The 17,873-nt window shown below is 41.2% G+C and overlaps 1 protein-coding gene across 3 annotated transcripts; it reads left to right on the top strand.

The window, feature by feature from the left end:
- The first annotated feature begins 466 nt into the window (after nt 1-466).
- On the top strand, nt 467-17,549 carry dhfr (dihydrofolate reductase). Of its 3 annotated transcripts, none has more exons than XM_084054315.1 (6): nt 467-663; nt 6,374-6,423; nt 10,033-10,138; nt 11,142-11,268; nt 15,643-15,758; nt 16,938-17,549. In XM_084054315.1, exons 1-6 carry the CDS (start codon nt 572-574, stop codon nt 17,017-17,019), a joined length of 573 nt encoding a protein of 190 aa, XP_083910441.1. In that variant the 5' UTR covers nt 467-571; the 3' UTR covers nt 17,020-17,549. The 3 variants fall into 3 exon arrangements, with proteins under 3 accessions (XP_083910441.1, XP_083910442.1, XP_083910440.1); XM_084054316.1 differs by lacking the exon at nt 467-663 and adding an exon at nt 3,505-3,622 and having other exon boundaries at nt 16,946-17,549; XM_084054314.1 differs by lacking the exon at nt 467-663 and adding an exon at nt 3,505-3,622.
- The last annotated feature ends 324 nt before the right edge of the window (nt 17,550-17,873 follow it).

Raw genomic sequence — 17,873 nt, 5'->3', positions numbered from 1 at the left:
ACAATTCTGAGGTATTTTTTACTTTATTGGAGTATTTCCAATTCTCAGTACTTTTACTTCTACTCCACTACATCTCACAGGGGCAAATATTATACTTTTACTCAACTACAATTATTTAAAAACTTTAGTTAGGCTACTAGTTACTTTTTAGATTTAGTAATTTTTATTGCTAAACATAAAGTAACCACTTAAACTCTATACATTTTGGCTGTTTGAAAATAGCAGATCTACAAGCTATGCACAAACAAGGTGTTGCGATGCGACGCGTTGTGAGCTTGTAGATCTGCTGTAACAATGTATACAGTATAGGTTTTAAGTTCTCATAATGGCCTAGTAGTGCGGCGTGCCCTATGGGGCCTATAGTTGCTTCTTCTGGGCTTGTTTTCCTAGACCTGGCGCTTGTTTATCTCTCAAAATATGGCAACACCGTGTGCCACGACGACGTCACTTCCTCTCCTCGGCTTATTTGGGCGGCAGGCTTTGAACCAGGCTGACGTTTATGTTCACTGAACTGGCGCATTTCTATTGTTTTTAATGACATTTAATCGATTTAATCATAAGTTATAGAAGAATGTCACGTGTCCTGAACGCCATTGTGGCCGTGTGTCCTAATATGGGCATCGGAAACGGCGGGGACTTACCCTGGCATCCCGTACGACTCAGGTACGTGAATCTCGCGACAACCACAAGAAAAGAGCAGATCTGCAAGCTATCAACGCGTCGCGTCGCCGCCCATTGATAGCTTGTAGATCTGATCTGATCCGCGCACAGCCCCACACGCACGCACGCGCGCGCACACACACACACACACACACACACACACACACACACACACACACACACACACACACACTCTCTCTCTCTCTCTCTCTCTCTCTCTCTCTCTCTCTCTCTCTCTCTCTCTCTCTCTCTCTCTCTCTCTCTCTCTCTCTCTCTCTCTCTCTCTCTCTCTCTCTCTCTCTCTCTCTGGTGGGATAAAGCAGATATTCTAAAAAGTGTAAAACCCTTTAAAGGCAGTTTAAGAACCTTTTTATTTTTAGATCTGATCTGATCTGATGTAAGTCTGTCGTTTTGGTCCAGAATGCATTTACTGTCTGTCTGTCTGTCTGTCTGTCTGTCTGTCTATCTAGCCCACTATAGGTATAGACCTACCTGTCTGTCTGTCTGTCTGTCTGTCTGTCTGTCTGTCTGTCTGTCTGTCTGTCTAGCCCACTATAGGTATAGACCTGTCTGTCTGTCTGTCTGTCTGTCTGTCTGTCTGTCTGTCTAGCCCACTGTAGGTAAAGAGCTGTCTGTCTGTCTAGCCCACTATAGGTATAGACATGTCTGTCTGTCTGTCTGTCTGTCTGTCTGTCTGTCTGTCTGTCTGTCTGTCTAGCCTACTGTAGGTATAGACCTGTCTGTCTGTCTGTCTGTCTGTCTGTCTGTCTGTCTGTCTGTCTAGCCCACTGTAGGTAAAGAGCTGTCTGTCTGTCTGTCTGTCTGTCTGTCTGTCTGTCTGTCTGTCTGCCTGTCTGTCTGTCTGTCTGTCTGTCTAGCCCACTATAGGTATAGACATGTCTGTCTGTCTGTCTGTCTGTCTGTCTGTCTAGCCCACTATAGGTATAGACATGTTTGTCTGTCTGTCTGTCTGTCTGTCTGTCTGTCTGTCTGTCTGTCTGTCTGTCTGTCTAGCCCACTATAGGTATAGACCTGTCTGTCTGTCTGTCTGTCTGTCTGTCTGTCTGTCTGTCTGTCTAGCCCACTATAGGTATAGACCTGTCTGTCTGTCTGTCTGTCTGTCTGTCTGTCTGTCTGTCTAGCCCACTATAGGTATAGAACTGTCTGTCTGTCTGTCTGTCTGTCTGTCTGTCTGTCTGTCTGTCTGTCTGTCTAGCCCACTATAGGTATAGACATGTCTGTCTGTCTGTCTGTCTGTCTGTCTAGCCCACTATAGGTATAGACATGTCTGTCTGTCTGTCTGTCTGTCTAGCCCACTATAGGTATAGACATGTCTGTCTGTCTGTCTGTCTGTCTGTCTGTCTGTCTGTCTGTCTGTCTGTCTGTCTGTCTGTCTGTCTGTCTGTCTAGCCCACTATAGGTATAGACCTGTCTGTCTGTCTGTCTGTCTGTCTGTCTGTCTGTCTGTCTAGCCCACTATAGGTATAGACCTGTCTGTCTGTCTGTCTGTCTGTCTGTCTAGCCCACTATAGGTATAGACATGTCTGTCTGTCTGTCTGTCTGTCTGTCTGTCTGTCTGTCTGTCTGTCTGTCTAGCCCACTATAGGTATAGACCTGTCTGTCTGTCTGTCTGTCTGTCTAGCCCACTATAGGTATAGAACTGTCTGTCTGTCTGTCTGTCTGTCTGTCTGTCTAGCCTACTGTAGGTATAGACATGTCTGTCTGTCTGTCTGTCTAGCCTATTGTAGATACAGAGATAAGATAACGGTGAAACTGATCAAAATAGTCATGTGTACGTTCTGTAGTTGTATGTACTTGTAACAAACTAACAATAGTGAAGATGTGCTATCAGTCATTTAGCTGGGAAAACCCTCAGGGACCCCTGCGCGGCCGCACATTGAGAAACCTGTACCATCAGACAGCATACACTGCCTTTGGGCAGAAACCTTGTATCTCCACATTTCACCTTTGTTTCATGAATTAAATGCCCTACTTCACCATACGAGAGCGTAGTGCAAAAGTAGTGAAAACAGCAGATCTACAAGCTCAAAACGCGTCGCATTGCGACGCGTTGTGAGCTTGTAGATCTGCTGTTTTCACAAATGTTTTCATGTTTTTTAAAATGATAATAAAAAAAGAACGGCTTTTTCCATCCCACAGTAATGAAAAGTCCTGTCTGCTGGGCTGGGTTCAGAGTCTACAGTCAATAATGTTTGTTGCACAAGACGGTGCGTGAGAGAATTAAAGTGACAGGGGTCTGTACCAACCGTCCCTTAGAAAGACACAATTGTTCCTTATTTGGAAAGTAAAAGACGTGTCCCTTTATTGAACCGACGTTTTGTTCCTTATTTGGGGAATCTATCAATGTTAAAGGGGATACCACTTATTTTCAACATTGAACCATTTCATAATATACCTTAGAGTTGTTGTGTGGAAATAAGATAAAAAGTCCCCCCCCCTTCTATGTCGCCTAGAACTGGAGAATGGATTGTTGGGGTCATGTGATCAGTGACATACGGAAGGTGTGCTCTTTGGCTCCGCCCTCTAGGGCGTTATATATCACATTTGGTTATGTATCACATTTCACGAGACATTGTACTTGTAGATAATAGAAATCAATTGGCTGAAAATGCTTTAAAAAGTCTTAACTTTATATTCAAGTCGCACTGTTTCAGCTGGAAGTGAGATTCCCCATTCTAGAATGAGGCAACCTAGAGGGCGGAGCCAAAGAGTACACCTTCCCGATCACATGATCACTTCCTCTCTTCGGCTTATTTGAGTGGCAGCCTTTGAACCAGGTTGGTGTATATGTTCACACTAACTGAATTATTTTTAATAATTTAATCGTTTTAATTATAAGTTATAAAAGAATGTCACGCGTCCTGAACGGCATTGTGGCCGTGTGTCCTAATATGGGCATCGGAAACGGCGGGGACTTACCCTGGCATCCCGTACGACTCAGGTACGTGAATCTCGCGACAAGGACAACAAAAGAGCAGATCTACAAGCTACGCACGCACACTGGTGGGATAAAGCAGCGATACTAAAACGTGTAAAATCCTTTAAAGTTTAAGAACCTTTTTATTTTTAGTTGTTTTACATTCTTTTGCCTAATAAAAAAATAATAAAAATAAATCAATCAAAAATCAATTTCAAAGACATGATTTGATCTGATATGTCTGTCATTTTGGTCCTGAATGTATTGTATTGTCTGTCTGTCTGTCTGTCTGTCTGTCTGTCTGTCTGTCTGTCTCTGGCTAGCCTACTGTAGGTATAAACCTGTCTGTCTGTCTGTCTCTGGCTAGCCTACTGTAGGTATAGACCTGTCTGTCTGTCTGTCTGTCTGTCTGTCTGTGTCTGTCTGTCTGTCTGTCTGTCTGGCTAGCCTATTGTAGGTTGTCTGTCTGTCTGTCTGTCTGTCTGTCTGTCTGTCTGTCTGTCTGTCTGTCTGTCTGTCTGTCTAGCCTACTGTAGGTATAGACCTGTCTGTCTGTCTGGCTAGCCTACTGTAGGTATAAACCTGTCTGTCTGTCTGTCTAGCTAGCCTATTGTAGGTTGTCTGTTTGTCTGTCTGTCTGTCTAGCCTACTGTAGGTATAGATCTGTCTGTCTGTCTGTCTGTCTGTCTGTCTGTCCAGCCTACTGTAGGTATAGACCTGTCTGTGTGTCTGTATGTCTAGTCTATTGCAGATACAGAGATAAGATAACGGTGAAACTGATCAAAATAGGTATTTTAAGTTCCGTAGTTGTATTTACTTGTAACTAGTGAAGATGTACTATTAGTCATTTAGCTGGCAACCCCCTCAGGAACCCCTGGATGGTCCCTGGGCCGCACGTTGAGAAACCTATACCATCAGACAGCATACATTGCCGTTGGGCAGAAACCCTGTATCTCCACATTTCAACTTTTTACGTTTGTTTCGTGTATTATTAAATGCCCTACTTCACCATTACAAGAGTGTCGTACAAAAGCAGCGAAAACAGCAGATTTACAAGCTCACAACGCGTCGCATTGCGACGCGTTGTGAGCTTGTAGATCTGCTGTTTTCACAAATGTTTAATGTCCACAGTCCACAGTCCATTGTTGCACAAGACGTCGCGTGAGAGAATTAAAGTGACAGGGAACTAGGGGTATGTGCCAACCGTCCCTTAGAAAGACACAATTGTCCCGTATTTGGAAAGTAAAAGAAGTGTTCCTTTATTGAATTGACACGTTTTGTTCTTTATTTGGGGAATCAATCAGTGTTAACTCTTTAAGACGGGGAAAGCATAATTTGTGTAATTTTAAGATTTCTTAGTTTATTGAAAAATAGCAGATCTACAAGATCATAGCGCGGCACCGAGTGCCCCGCAGCCGCGCTATGAGCTTGTAGATCTGATGAGCTTGTAGATCTGTTTTTTTTTTTTTTAAACATTAAGTGCAAATCAATGAACATACACATATTTTTAAAGCAAACTTTTGTAACTCAAATCTTTGCTTCTGCTTCTACAAATGTCTTCTAAATGTTGCTATATGAGTATATGAGTGGTTCTCAAACTTTTCCATGTCAAGGACCACCCTACATTATATATTCGGCCACAAACCGTTTTAAAACGTATATTCAAAGATTTGCACAAAGTTTCCACGATTTAAAAAAAAATAGCAGATCTACAAGCTCATAGCGCGGCACTTGGTGCCGTTTTTCGAAAAGCTGAAGTATATATAAAATAGTTACAATTATTATTGAAATTCTTTATTAGGAATAGCCCCTTGAGATGTAGCATCTCATTTTAGAGGGGATTATAGGTACATGATACACTTTATAGACATTTTCCCCAAAAAAAAAAAGAAAACCGAGGGGGAAACAAAACATTAAACAACAAAAAGCAATTACAACAACCAATTCAACAAACATATCAGATATGACAAACAAGTAAACAACAAGACAGATGACAGGATACACACATAAAACAACAGAAAATGTAAAGCATAACAATGGATCATTAAGTCAACACAGACAGATCAATATTGTGAATTTCAGTATATTTAGAGTGATTAATAGAGGTTATATGACAATGTTATATTTATTAATTAGTTATAGACATGTGCATACACTCTCAAAATAAGAAGACAGCATATTTTTGAACAGATAATAAGATGAAATGGAACGAATATTTGCCGGTAGGTTATTCCAATCTGAGGGAGCTTTAAACATAAAGGCTTTCTTGGCTGTTGCTTTTGAAAAAGTGGGAACAGTAAAGTAGAGTTGGCTGGAATGCCTCAAGTGATAATTGGAGGAAAATGTATCCATGTATGTAAAATGGTTAAACGTTATTTTGCTGGGGACCCCCTGGAACTCCCACAAGGACCCCTGGGGGTCCCTGGACACGCACGCACGCACGCAGGCACGCACGCACGCACGCACGCACGCACGCACGCACGCACGCACGCACGCACGCACGCACACACACACACACACACACACACACACACACACACACACACACACACACACACACACACACACACACACACACACACACACACAGAGCTTACAGTACAATGAAATGTATTTTTCCATATTGTGTACGTTTTGAAGTTTGCATTATGTTTAATTTGGTATTGTAGCGTAAAAGATGTAATTTAAAATGTATAGATAAATCAATTAAAATAAACTGCAACATTAGTGACACTGACAGTAAAACGCTTTTTTTTGCTCTTTATTTTATTACAGTAATGAATTCAAACATTTCCGGAAGATGACATCAACTCCATCTGCTGAAGGTAACTGATGTTTATGGATCACATTAAATTACTTATTCGTCAACCTCGTAGCTCCATATTACATTTTTGGGGCTTTTTTGGGGAAAATTGATGCCCTACCCCGTCATAAAAGACTATCGCACCAAAGCAGTGAAAATAGCCAATCTACAAGATCGGCTATTTTCACTATTTTATACAAAGAGAATGATTTTGGACATGCAAGGTTTCCACCCGACATAATGTTCATTACTGAGGTATTATAATGTCATGTCGAAAATAGGGAGGTCAGGTTTGACAGTGGTTAAAGGGATATTTCATATTTCACAAAAAACATTGGGTAATTTTGTCGTCTACGTCAGGCTTTTGTGAGCCCCGCAGACAGTTTTTAAGTTGCTTGATTCAGTATTAAGATATTTGATATTCATGTTATCAGACTCGCCCCCTTCCTATACAAACCCATTGTAACTTCAAACTCCATTCAGACAGTTCATCAAAAACACCCGTCCTTGGACTCATATGGCCCTCCTAATACGTGAGGAGTCCATGTTTTTTTGGTTATTATTTCATTTATTTAATCAATTTATTTTATTGTATTTTATTTGTTTCATTTTCCAAAACAAATATTACAAATAAATGAAAAAAGTAATTAAAAAAAAAAAAACACGCTCTCCTCACGTATTAGAAGGACAATATCAGTCACCAGAACCAAGGACAGGTGTTACTTTCCGATTAATCTAACATGGTTAAAATGGAGTTTGAAGTTAGAATGGGTTTGTATAGGAAAGGGGCGTGTCTGATAAAATGAATACCAAATATCTAAATACTAAATCAAGCAACTTAAAAACTGTCCGGGTTGTTAACAAAAGCCTGAGTAGACGATAAAATGACCCACAAGTGTGTGTGGGGGATTTCCAAATTATTGAACCAAAAGTCATTTTCAAGAGCTTGGGACTAAATAATAACTACATGAGCCATTGTAACACAGGTTATTTTTCCATTTCCTGAAAATTAACAGTTTCTACCCGAGCTAAAATATGCTAGCCTGATTATCAGCCTGAAGCTGCGTGGAGCTTCAGTCTGAAATTGGCTGCAATGTCCGCGATTACCAGGGGGAGGGGATTCAAATTGCCCTAAACCAATCACAAGAGATCCAAGGAAACGTCTACATCTGACGTCATCGCACAGCTTGTTTTATCAGATATTCGCTGATTGGCTTGTCTTTAGACCACCCCCACCTCCGACTCTGATTTGACAGGTTTTTCTTCTACCGTGAAAAGCCATAGGCTCACATTATGACACCAGACCAAGAGGAGCTCACTCAGAGAGTGGGCGGGGTCTATGGTCTGGAACCAGGCTAAAAATATGCACATATCCCCAGCTTTTAGAAGGCGATTGGACCTTGATTGTTCCATCTTGACGCTACCATTCTATGTGTTGGCTAGTCGAACAGGATATTGTCATCATTCAGTGTGTCCCGATTGGCTGGGTAAACAGGATGTGAGTTGTGATTGGCTAGGTAAACAGAATGCGGTGATCATGTTCTAGGTCAGTGGTTCTCAACATGTGGGTCGGGACCGCCAGGGGCGTCCCCACAGGATTTTAGGGGGGGTCCCCAGAAGACAGTAAAGTGACAATTTACAGACTTTTAAGACCGTTTAAGAAAAAAATAATGCAATAAATGAAATAAAAAAATACTATTACTGCATAAAAAGTAATCAACAAACTATACTATAAAAAATGGTCTCTGAAAATAGCTAAGCTCTGTTGTGAGCTTGTAGATCGGCCATTTTGACAATATTTATCTGTGGAACAAGAGTCAAATGCCTCAACTCCAAGTGCTTGTCGAGGTGGGGGGTCCCCAGTTCGGTATCAAGAAGACTCACCTCAAAACCAACTCACCTCAGAGGTAGGAATACTCACCCCGGAAGACTCACCTCAGAGGTAGGAATACTCACCCCCAAGATTTTCGGGGGGTAGGAACACTCACCCCATGACCTGAGAAAACTCACCTCGGAAGACTCACCTCAGAGGTAGGAATACTCACCCCAATGTTTAAAAAAAGGTAGATCTACCGGCTTGTGAGCTTTCCATTTTCACAGAATGCTTTCATAATGTGAGCTTTCCATTTTCACAGAATGCTTTCATAATGATGTTTAATCCATATCTGGATTAAATTCTTTCTTTGAAGGTATAGAATTAATAAAGTGCTTTAAATAGCTTTCCATTTTCACAGAATGAATGAAAGGTAGATTTCATCAGAAAAGTGAACAAGGAATGCAAATAGCAAATAGCATGGTCATTTGCTATGTGTCTCCAGCTCCACACCTTGCCCCATCCACCTATTAGATATCAAACAATGAATCATTAAGTGGAATGGGATATTAGTGTTAAGTGGTCAACCCCCCTCCTCCCCTTCACTCCTGTGCCCCCATCAAACAAACAAACAAAGGTAGGAACCCAGAGAAATGAACATTCCAATGTCAATGTATGTTGTTAAATTACATTTAGCTAATTAAAGTGCTTTAAATACAAGGTAGATTTCATCAGAAAAGTGAACATTCCAATGTGTATAATGCAAACAAATACTTACTTAACAAAGAAAAATGAAGAAAAACTCCAGTGAAGGTAAAACACAGGTATAATGTTTTGTTTTCTGTGTGAACACATTTGTGAGAAAAGCTTTTGGTAAGCATTATTGAACTTTAGTTACTTTAGTTACTATTGGATATACATTTCACTATTGTAAGCATTATTGAACTTTAGTTACTATTAGATATACATTTCACTATAGTAAGCATTATTGAACTTTAGTTACTATTAGATATACATTTCACTATTGTAAAACATGCATTAAACACTTTTCCCTATTTTTACCTAGGATATTTAGTTACCTACTACTTTGCTGGTATAAATGATAACAGCATAGAACATTGCATTGCACACATGCATTGTTTGAGAACTTTAGTTTTTAGAAATATTACTTTTGGTACATTTTGATGCCTTACTCTTTGTGTGTGTGTGTGTGTGTGTGTGTGTGTGTGTGTGTGTGTGTGTGTGTGTGTGTGTGTGTGTGTGTGTGTGTGTGTGTGTGTGTGTGTGTGTGTGTGTGTATTTTAAACACAAATATATCATTGAACAACATAATTTGGTAATTCTATACCTTCAAAGACAGAATTTAATCCAGTATGGATTAAACGTGTCTCATTATGAAAGCATTCTGTGAAAAAGGAAAGCTCACAAGCCGGTAGATGTGCCTTTTTTAAACATACAGACTTGGTGTAGAGGGGAAAGGTTAAACCCACCCACAAAACAAAAACTCACTGTACATTACACCATTGAGTTTTTCTGGGTGAGTTTTCCTACCCCCGGGGTGAGTGTTCCTACCCCCGGGGTGAGTGTTCCGAGGTGAGTTTTCTCAGGTCAAGAGGTGAGTTTACCCACCCCCCGGGGTGACTGTTCCTACCCCCGAGGTGAGTATTCCTTTTTCAGTTGAGGTGAGTTTGTCTTGAGGTGAGTCTTCTTGTATTCCCCAGTTCAAATATGATTATTTTGGGGGGTCACACGGCCTGAAAAGGTTGATAACCACTGTTCGAGGCAAACAGAACGATGTGGTGATCATGTATGTTCCAGGTAAACAGAACGTGGTGATCATGGGCAGAAAGACGTGGTTCTCCATCCCAGAGAAGAACCGACCGCTCAGTGGAAGGATTAACATCGTCCTCAGCAGAGAACTCAAGTATGTGTGAATTGGGCTGTGTCACAATCATTACATGTTACTTAACGATGAATTATCATACAAATAATTGTATGATAACCATAGAAGGGTCCCAAATGGACCCTTACAGGTCTGTAACTCAGGCCCGGCGCCAGGATGAAATGACTTAAAGGTGCAGTTGAAAATTGTGAGGGTGCACACCAGGGGTGACGCATGTGTCCCGACCCGCGCGTGCGCGATTTTGGCCGTTTTTTTTTTGTTACTTTATTTCGGTTTTAGGGTTAGGGTTAGGTTAGGCTTATGTTATTTAATTCTTATTTTTGCCTGATTTTACTGATTTTTTTTTTTTTTATCAAAAAAATAATTATAAAAAAATAAAAAAATACATTTCCAAGAAAATAATAATGTTAATACATAAACTGAGGGGGCACAATTTGAAACTGAGGGTGCCAGGCCCCCTCAGTCACCGCCGTGGCGCCGGCCCCGCTGTAACTGTGAGAGTGTACAAATGGAAACCAAATGGACCCTTATTTGTACACTCTCAAGAGTTATGACGGTCCTTGAAATAAAAAAAGTGTGAGAACCACCAGCATTGTAATTGTATAGCAGACGTGAAGTCCACATAGCAGCTCTGACAGTGTGATACAACCCGGTTCTGGAAACGGTTCCAAATGTGATGGAACTGATTCCGGCTTCTCAATGTTTGATCCGGTTCCTCTGGTTTCCGGATCCCAACCATACTGGCGTTTGGAAGTGTTTTTAGGCGAGCAACTTTCACGATTAAAAAAAAAATTGCAGATATACAAGCTCATAGCGCTATGAGCTTTTGTATCTGCTATTTTTAAATAGCCAAAGAAATCTTAAAAAGACACACAGATGCGTTCCCGGTCTAAATGGGTTAGGAGTTTTCAGCCGGGGGGAAAAAAAAACACCTGACATATTTCTAGATTGGTTTGCATTAGGGCCAAAGCTAAATATATTAGCTGTAGCTCATGCACTGACTAGCTGTCAATCAACCCCACAGAGAAGCACCTCCGGGCGCGCACCACCTGGCCTCTGACTTCAGCTCAGCACTCCGCCTGCTGGACACGGCCGAGATGGCAGACAGAGCCGACCAGGTCTGGGTCATAGGAGGCAGTTCTCTCTACAAGGTACCGTTACATTATCAATGTTAACTCTCTCATTGCCAATGAAATAAAAAAAATATGTTCATACTGTGCCAGCAATTTTTTTATTTTATTTTTTCAAAGTAAAAAAAAGATACAGCCTTTTTCAGTTATAAGTTAAACAAGGAGTGGATGGAGCTGCAAATCTTCAGATAATGATATCTTGGGTTCTGATATTTTTCCCCCCCCCAAAAAATAAGATAAATATATATATATATATATATTTTTTTTTTAAACTCGTGATTTTTCGTTCTTGGCACTGAGGGCATTCAGAAAAAACTCAGGATATCTCGTTGTGTGGCACTGAGAGAGTTAACCCATTAAGACCTGAGGTGATTCTTAAAAATGTTTTCTAAATCCTAACAGTTTTTTGAAAAAAATAAAATTAAAAAATGTTTCAAGATTTTTCAAAAATAGCAGATCTACAAGCTCATAGCGCGGCGCTCGGTGCCGCGCTATGAGCTTGTATATCTGCTATTTTCGAATAGTCAAAGAAATCTAAAGTGGCACAGATGCGTTCCAGGCCTTAATGGGTTTAATGTGTACAGGTGACATTGAGTTGACAAGGAAGTCCGAGCCGTGTGACTGCTTTGCCTTTTCTGATAGGCAAAGCAGTCAGCGGTTCTGATAGGACAATGCTGTGGACGAAGGCTTGGCAGCCACATCATCTGCTGACAGCCAAAAACACCCAGAATAAAGGATATCTTTTGGACATCACTAGTCGACTAATCATCATAAGATTTTAGGCGACTAAATGTACAGTTGATTTTGTTGACAAAGAATGTATTTTGGCGGTGCCTTGATGGCGTCATAATGGCTGATTTTACACTTGGTTGCATGCTGAAAATAGCCGATCTACAAGCTCACAACCCGTCGCAGCGTGACATTGTAAGCTTGTAGATAAAATGTCCTAGGTCACACTCTTTACATAGGCCATTATACCACTGGGGCGGGAACAGCATGGTCTTTTCAATAAGGATATAGCTGGAAAAAAGAAAAAAAAAGAGAGAAAAAAAGGACGCTCTGCTTCCAAATTCCGTCGATTTTGGCCGTTTTTTCTTCTCTCATGCCGTAAGGACGTGAAGACCAGTGCCCGTTCCCCCCGGAAATATGGCGCCCACCATACCAAACAGGTCGCTCCAACGAACTGCAGAGGCCAATGAGGTATCTAGGTTTCTATATCTATGGGGGCGACGCGTGCTTTAGCGTGATTGTGTGAGTGTGGCTTCAGGAAGTAAATTCCTAGCCTCGATCTCCAGGCTTTTATTGTTTAGTTTTGCTAAAAAATAAAAGCTTGGAAATTCCTGTCCCAGCTGTTGGTACGCAAAAGTGCCTCGTGTCGTCTGATGTGCCGCGCATTATTTATTTTGGGTGCGCATGCGCACCTGCGCACCAGTTATGTGCACCTCTGTCTATTAACTTACAAACTCACTGTCAGTATATCTCCGGACGCACTGGCCATGAAACAGCTCCTTGCACGAGGACGAGCTGCTGATATGATCTATTGATTCCATTTCAAGGACATTTGAATTTCGCCGCTGTCAGGCGATAAACCTTGCATGTCCAAAACCGCTACTTTTGTTCGCGTCTCCATTATAACCAAATGGAACAAAGAACCTGTGTTCAATGGAGTTATTATTTAGTCACAATCCGATTCAATGTAGTTATTATTTCACAAGCTCTTAACAGGCAGAAACCTCATTTCTCCATGTTTCGACTTTTTGTAAATGTTTTCGTAAATCAATGTCCTACTTCAGCGTAGCCGATCTACAAGCTCACAACGCGTAGGACACGTATTAACCCTTTAAGGCCCAGGAACGCATCTGTGTCATTTTAAGATTTCTTTGGCTATTCAAAAATAGCTCTATGAGCTTGTAGATCTGCTATTTTTGAAAAAGTGTGATATTTTTGTTGCTATAATATCAGTGGTTCTCAAATGTTTTTCTTGTCAAGGACCCCCAAAATTATATGTATTTGGCCGCGGACCCCCATGTCAAAATATGTTGTTCCAGGGACCCCCCCCCCCCCCCCAGAAGCAAAGATTTGAGTAAAAAATGTTAGCTTTAAAAAATACATATTCAAAGATTTGCACCAATCTTTAAAAACTCTTTCAAATTTTTCAAAAAATAGCAGATCTACAAGCTCATAGCGCGGCAAGCTCATACCGCTATGAGCTTGTCTATCTGCTATTATTGAATAGCCAAAGAAATCTTAAAATGACACACAGATGCCTTCCCGGTCTTAAAAGGTTATAAATGACGGTGCATCTTCAGGCGCCTGTGATGTGGAAGTTTGAACCTTTGTCACCACACACTCCCTTTGTCGTCAGTTCAGTTGGCATGGCGACCAGCTCAAGGATGAGTGTGAGAGCATATTGTATCTGTCGAGGCAGAAACCTTGTATCTCTGTATTTCTACTCTTAACCCATTAAGACCATTGAGACCTGAAGCCGATTCTACATGTCTCCTAAATCTCAACAGTTTTCTGAAAAACGTATGTTTCTATATCAGTGGTGCTCAATCTTTTTCATGTCAAGGACCCCCAAAATTATATGTATTTGGCCGCGGACCCCCATCAAAATATTTTGTTCCAGGGACCCCCCAGAAGCAAAGATTTGAGTTAAAAATGTTCGCTTTAAAAATATATATATTCAAAGATTTGCACACATTTTCACAATTTTTCAAAAATATATATATATATCTATATATCTGCTATTTTTGAATAGCCCAAAGTGTAAAATAATACTTTTTAGCTAAAATCTAAAAATGACACAGTTCCAGGTCTTAATGGGTTAAGACCGGAGGCCGATTCTACAAACGCCGACCGGCAGCGGTTCCGGTAGGAGACACAAAGAGTCTCCTTTGTTTCTCCTACCGGAACCGCTGCCTATACCGGTCCGCTGGTCATCAAATTATTGGCTTATGAATGCCACAAAAACAAAAAAATATCCATTAATTCAAGTCTCCATGGGTGACTAATCGATAGAAAAACAATCATTTTGGGGGTGAACTATCCCTTTAATGCCCTACCTTGTCTCACAAGAGTATCGCGCAGCTGTAGCAAAACATTTCCGATCCACAAGCACACGACACGGTGCAATTCTTTTGTTTTGTTTCCTGAAAAGTAATATTTTTGGACATACAGGGTTTTACATCCGACAGTTACGATATGGTGTGAGTGAGTCAGTCCTATACAGACAGACAGACAGACAGACAGACAGACAGAGTGTTGACTTTGACAGCAAATTTTGATTTAGTTTTAGTCATAGTCTTTTGAATAAAATTCCATTTAGTTTTAGTCATATTTTAGTCATCTGGAATGTTTTATGCCTTGATGGCTTATTTTACACTTGGTTGCATGCTTGAAATAGCCGATCTACAAGCTCACAACAACGCGTCGCGCTGCGACCCGTTGTAGATCGGCTATTTCCAGAGTGCAACACCCGAGTGCTACCAAACATAAAATGACTTGTCTTTTAGTTCTCCTGGATCTCTTCTCCTCTAGTCCCTCACTAACATTTTAGTCTAGTTTTGATTTGTCGATGAAATTGTCAATATATGTAGTCATAGTTTTAGTCATCATAGCTTAGTTAAACGAGACCGCAAGGACTTTCATGAACGGACCTGTTAAAGGAATTATCCTTATCCTTATATCCAATACTTTTACTTCTACTCCACTACATCTCAGAGGCAAATATTGTATTTTTACTCCACTACATTTACTTGAAACCCTTAGTTACAAGTAAGACGCGCGAACGCTGGAAGCGAACGCAGCTCGAAAATATTGTGTATTTACGGACTCTGTGTGTGTGTGTGTGTGTGTGTGTTTGTGTTTTGACTGTAGCTGCACTCTGGCGCCCTCTGTCGGCCACACCCAGGCAGTGCACTGCACACAGACAGACAGACAGACACACACACAAGCCGAGCAGACTTTCATAGTAAGCTCCACTTGGGCGGAGCCTCCTTCCGCGTTCGCAACTAGTTACTTTTCAGATATAAATTATGACATAATGAAACACACATTAACCACTTTAAACCTATTTTATACCGAGGCTATTTTCAAATATTTAGTACTTTTACTTTTGGTACTTTAAGTACATTTTGATGACAATACTTTTGTACTTTTACTCAAGCAAATTTTTAATTTGTGACTTTTACTTGTAACAGAGTATTTTTTATATTGCATTATTGGTACTTTTACTTAAGTAAAGGATTTGAGTACTTTTTCCACCACTGCAGATAGACAGACAGACAGACAGATAGGCAGAAAGGCAGAAAGGCAGACAGACAGACAGACAGACAGGCAGAGAGACAGGCAGACATTGTGTGTTGATGCAGCTGTGATGTGTGGGCCCCCCAGGAGATGATGGAGAGCCCGGGGACCAGGAGGCTGTTTGTCACCCGCGTCCACAAACAGTTTGACTGTGACACTTTCATCCCTGAGATCACCGACGACAAATACCGCCTCCTGTCTGGGTGAGTTTTTACACATGAACCCCTGGAAGCAGTGGTTCTCAAAGTGGGGGTCCGGGGACCCCCAGGGGTCTGTGTGGGGGCGTTAGCGAAATGTGTTAACCCATTAAGGCCTGAGTCCGATTCTTAAAATGTTTTCTAAATCCTAACAGTTTTTTGAAAAAAAAAATACAAAAAATATTTGTTCACGATTTTTCAAAAATAGCAGATCTACAAGCTCATAGCGCGGCACTCGGTGCCGCGCTATGAGCTTGTATATCTGCTATTTTTGAATAGCCAAATAAATCTAAAGTGACACAGATGCGTTCCAGGTCTTAATGGGTTGTTAATAGAGCATCGCAATAATTTGAACCACTTTACCCTTTTATACTTTGGCTATTCAAAAATAGCAGATCTACAAGCTCATGAGCTTGTACAGTATGTAGGTGTACAGTATGTAATATGTCATGTGTTGTGTGTTGCAGGGTTTCAGGTGTACAGTATGTAATATGCAGGGGTGCACATAACTGGTGCGCAGGTGCGCATGCGCACCCAAAATAAATAATGCGCGGCACATCAGACGACGCGAGGCGCTTTTGCGTACCAACAGCTGGGACAGCAATTTCCAAGCTTTTATTTTTTAGCAAAACTAAAAAATAAAAGCCTGGATATCGAGGCAAGGAATTTACTTCCTGAAGCCACACTCACACAATCACGCTAAAGCACACGTCGGGCCCATGGACAGCCATTAGGCGGAGGGGTAGAGGACGCATGCTGCACGTGATTGTGTGAGTGTTGCTTCGCATCGCCTCGCTGCGTGCATGCAGCCAGCAGCGGCTGTTAGAGGCACTCGTCGCCGATGATGAACGCACCGTAATGGTGCAATATATGCCGTGAACGTCCCAATCTGGCGGATAAAAGCAGCGCAGCACAGGGCACCAACCTTGGGGGCTTTACCTAACAGCGTGAGAAAAAAGAAACGGCGAAAATCGGCGGAGTGTAGAGCGTCCTTTTTCTTCTCGCGCAGCCCCCCCCCCGTTGACAAAACAGGACGGGACCATTTATTTGGTGCGCACCAAGTCACATCTCCAGGTGCTCTTCTGAGTACTAGACCTAAAAAGCTATGTGCACCCCTGTTAATATGTCATGTGTTTCGTGTTGCAGGTGTACAGTATGTAATATGTCATGTGTTGTGTGTTGCAGGGTTTCAGGTGTACCAGAAGGCCTCCAGGAGGAACACGGCCTCCAGTATAGTTTTGAAGTCTATGAGAGCATCGAGCACTGAGCTGCTGTGATGTCACGCCATTATGTCAGATCGACAGCTTATTCGTCTTGCCTTTTTTTTTTACTCTGTCTGTGGGTTTTCTGAATATTGAACGAATGAAAAGTATTAACAAGCTTGTGATTTAAATAATAGCTACATTGCTGAGGTCTCCCCCTTGACCCATTCAATACGGGAACGCATCTCTGTCTTTTTAGATTTCTTTGGCTAGTCAAAAATAGCAGATCTACAAGCTCATAGCGCCATGAGCTTGTAGATCTGCTATTTTTGAAAAATCATGAAAATGTGTGCAAATATTTGATTTTAAGCGGACATTTGTAACTCAAATCTTTGCTCGCACCCTTTGCTTTTTCAAGATTTTTCAAAAATAGCAGATCTTGTATATCTGCTATTTTTGAATAGCATGAGAAATCTTAAAATGACACAAATGATGCTTTCCCGGTCTTAAAGGGTTAATATGGTCAACGAGACAAAACTTGCAGCACACCTGGCGCGCAGCCACACTCAATGGAACGGAACACAATCGCACAAAAAAACTGTGGTGGACAGTAATGAAGTACATTTACAGTACTTGAGTTCTGTACTTAAGTTAAAAAATATATATAATAAAAGTATCTGTACTTTTCTTGAATATTTGTATTTTTTGGATACTTCCACTCCACTACATTTCAAAGACAAGTATTGTTCTTTTGACTCGACTACATTTCTAGGAAGTTTCAACTATAGTGCAAATAGGCCACTATGTAGCCTTCAAATCTAGTGCTATATTACGCTGGTCAGAGCAATGGTTCACCGAGTTATGGCAATTTGAAGTAACCCATTAAGACCTGGAACTGACTCATTTTTAGATTTGAGCT

This window comes from Gymnoscopelus microlampas, assembly GCF_963454915.1.
Source record: "Gymnoscopelus microlampas genome assembly, chromosome: 4".
NCBI classification, from domain to species: domain Eukaryota; kingdom Metazoa; phylum Chordata; class Actinopteri; order Myctophiformes; family Myctophidae; genus Gymnoscopelus; species Gymnoscopelus microlampas.
Note: the sequence above shows the minus strand (reverse complement) of the source record. Positions and strands in the feature narration are given on the sequence as shown.

Coding starts and splice junctions, on each gene's coding strand:
- dhfr (XM_084054315.1), top strand. CDS start 572: ATGTCACGTGTCCTGAACGCCATTGTGGCCGTGTGTCCTAATATGGGC. Junction 6,424..10,032: donor ATCAACTCCATCTGCTGAAG/GTAACTGATGTT, acceptor TGTATGTTCCAG/GTAAACAGAACGTGGTGATC. Junction 10,139..11,141: donor GTCCTCAGCAGAGAACTCAA/GTATGTGTGAAT, acceptor TCAACCCCACAG/AGAAGCACCTCCGGGCGCGC.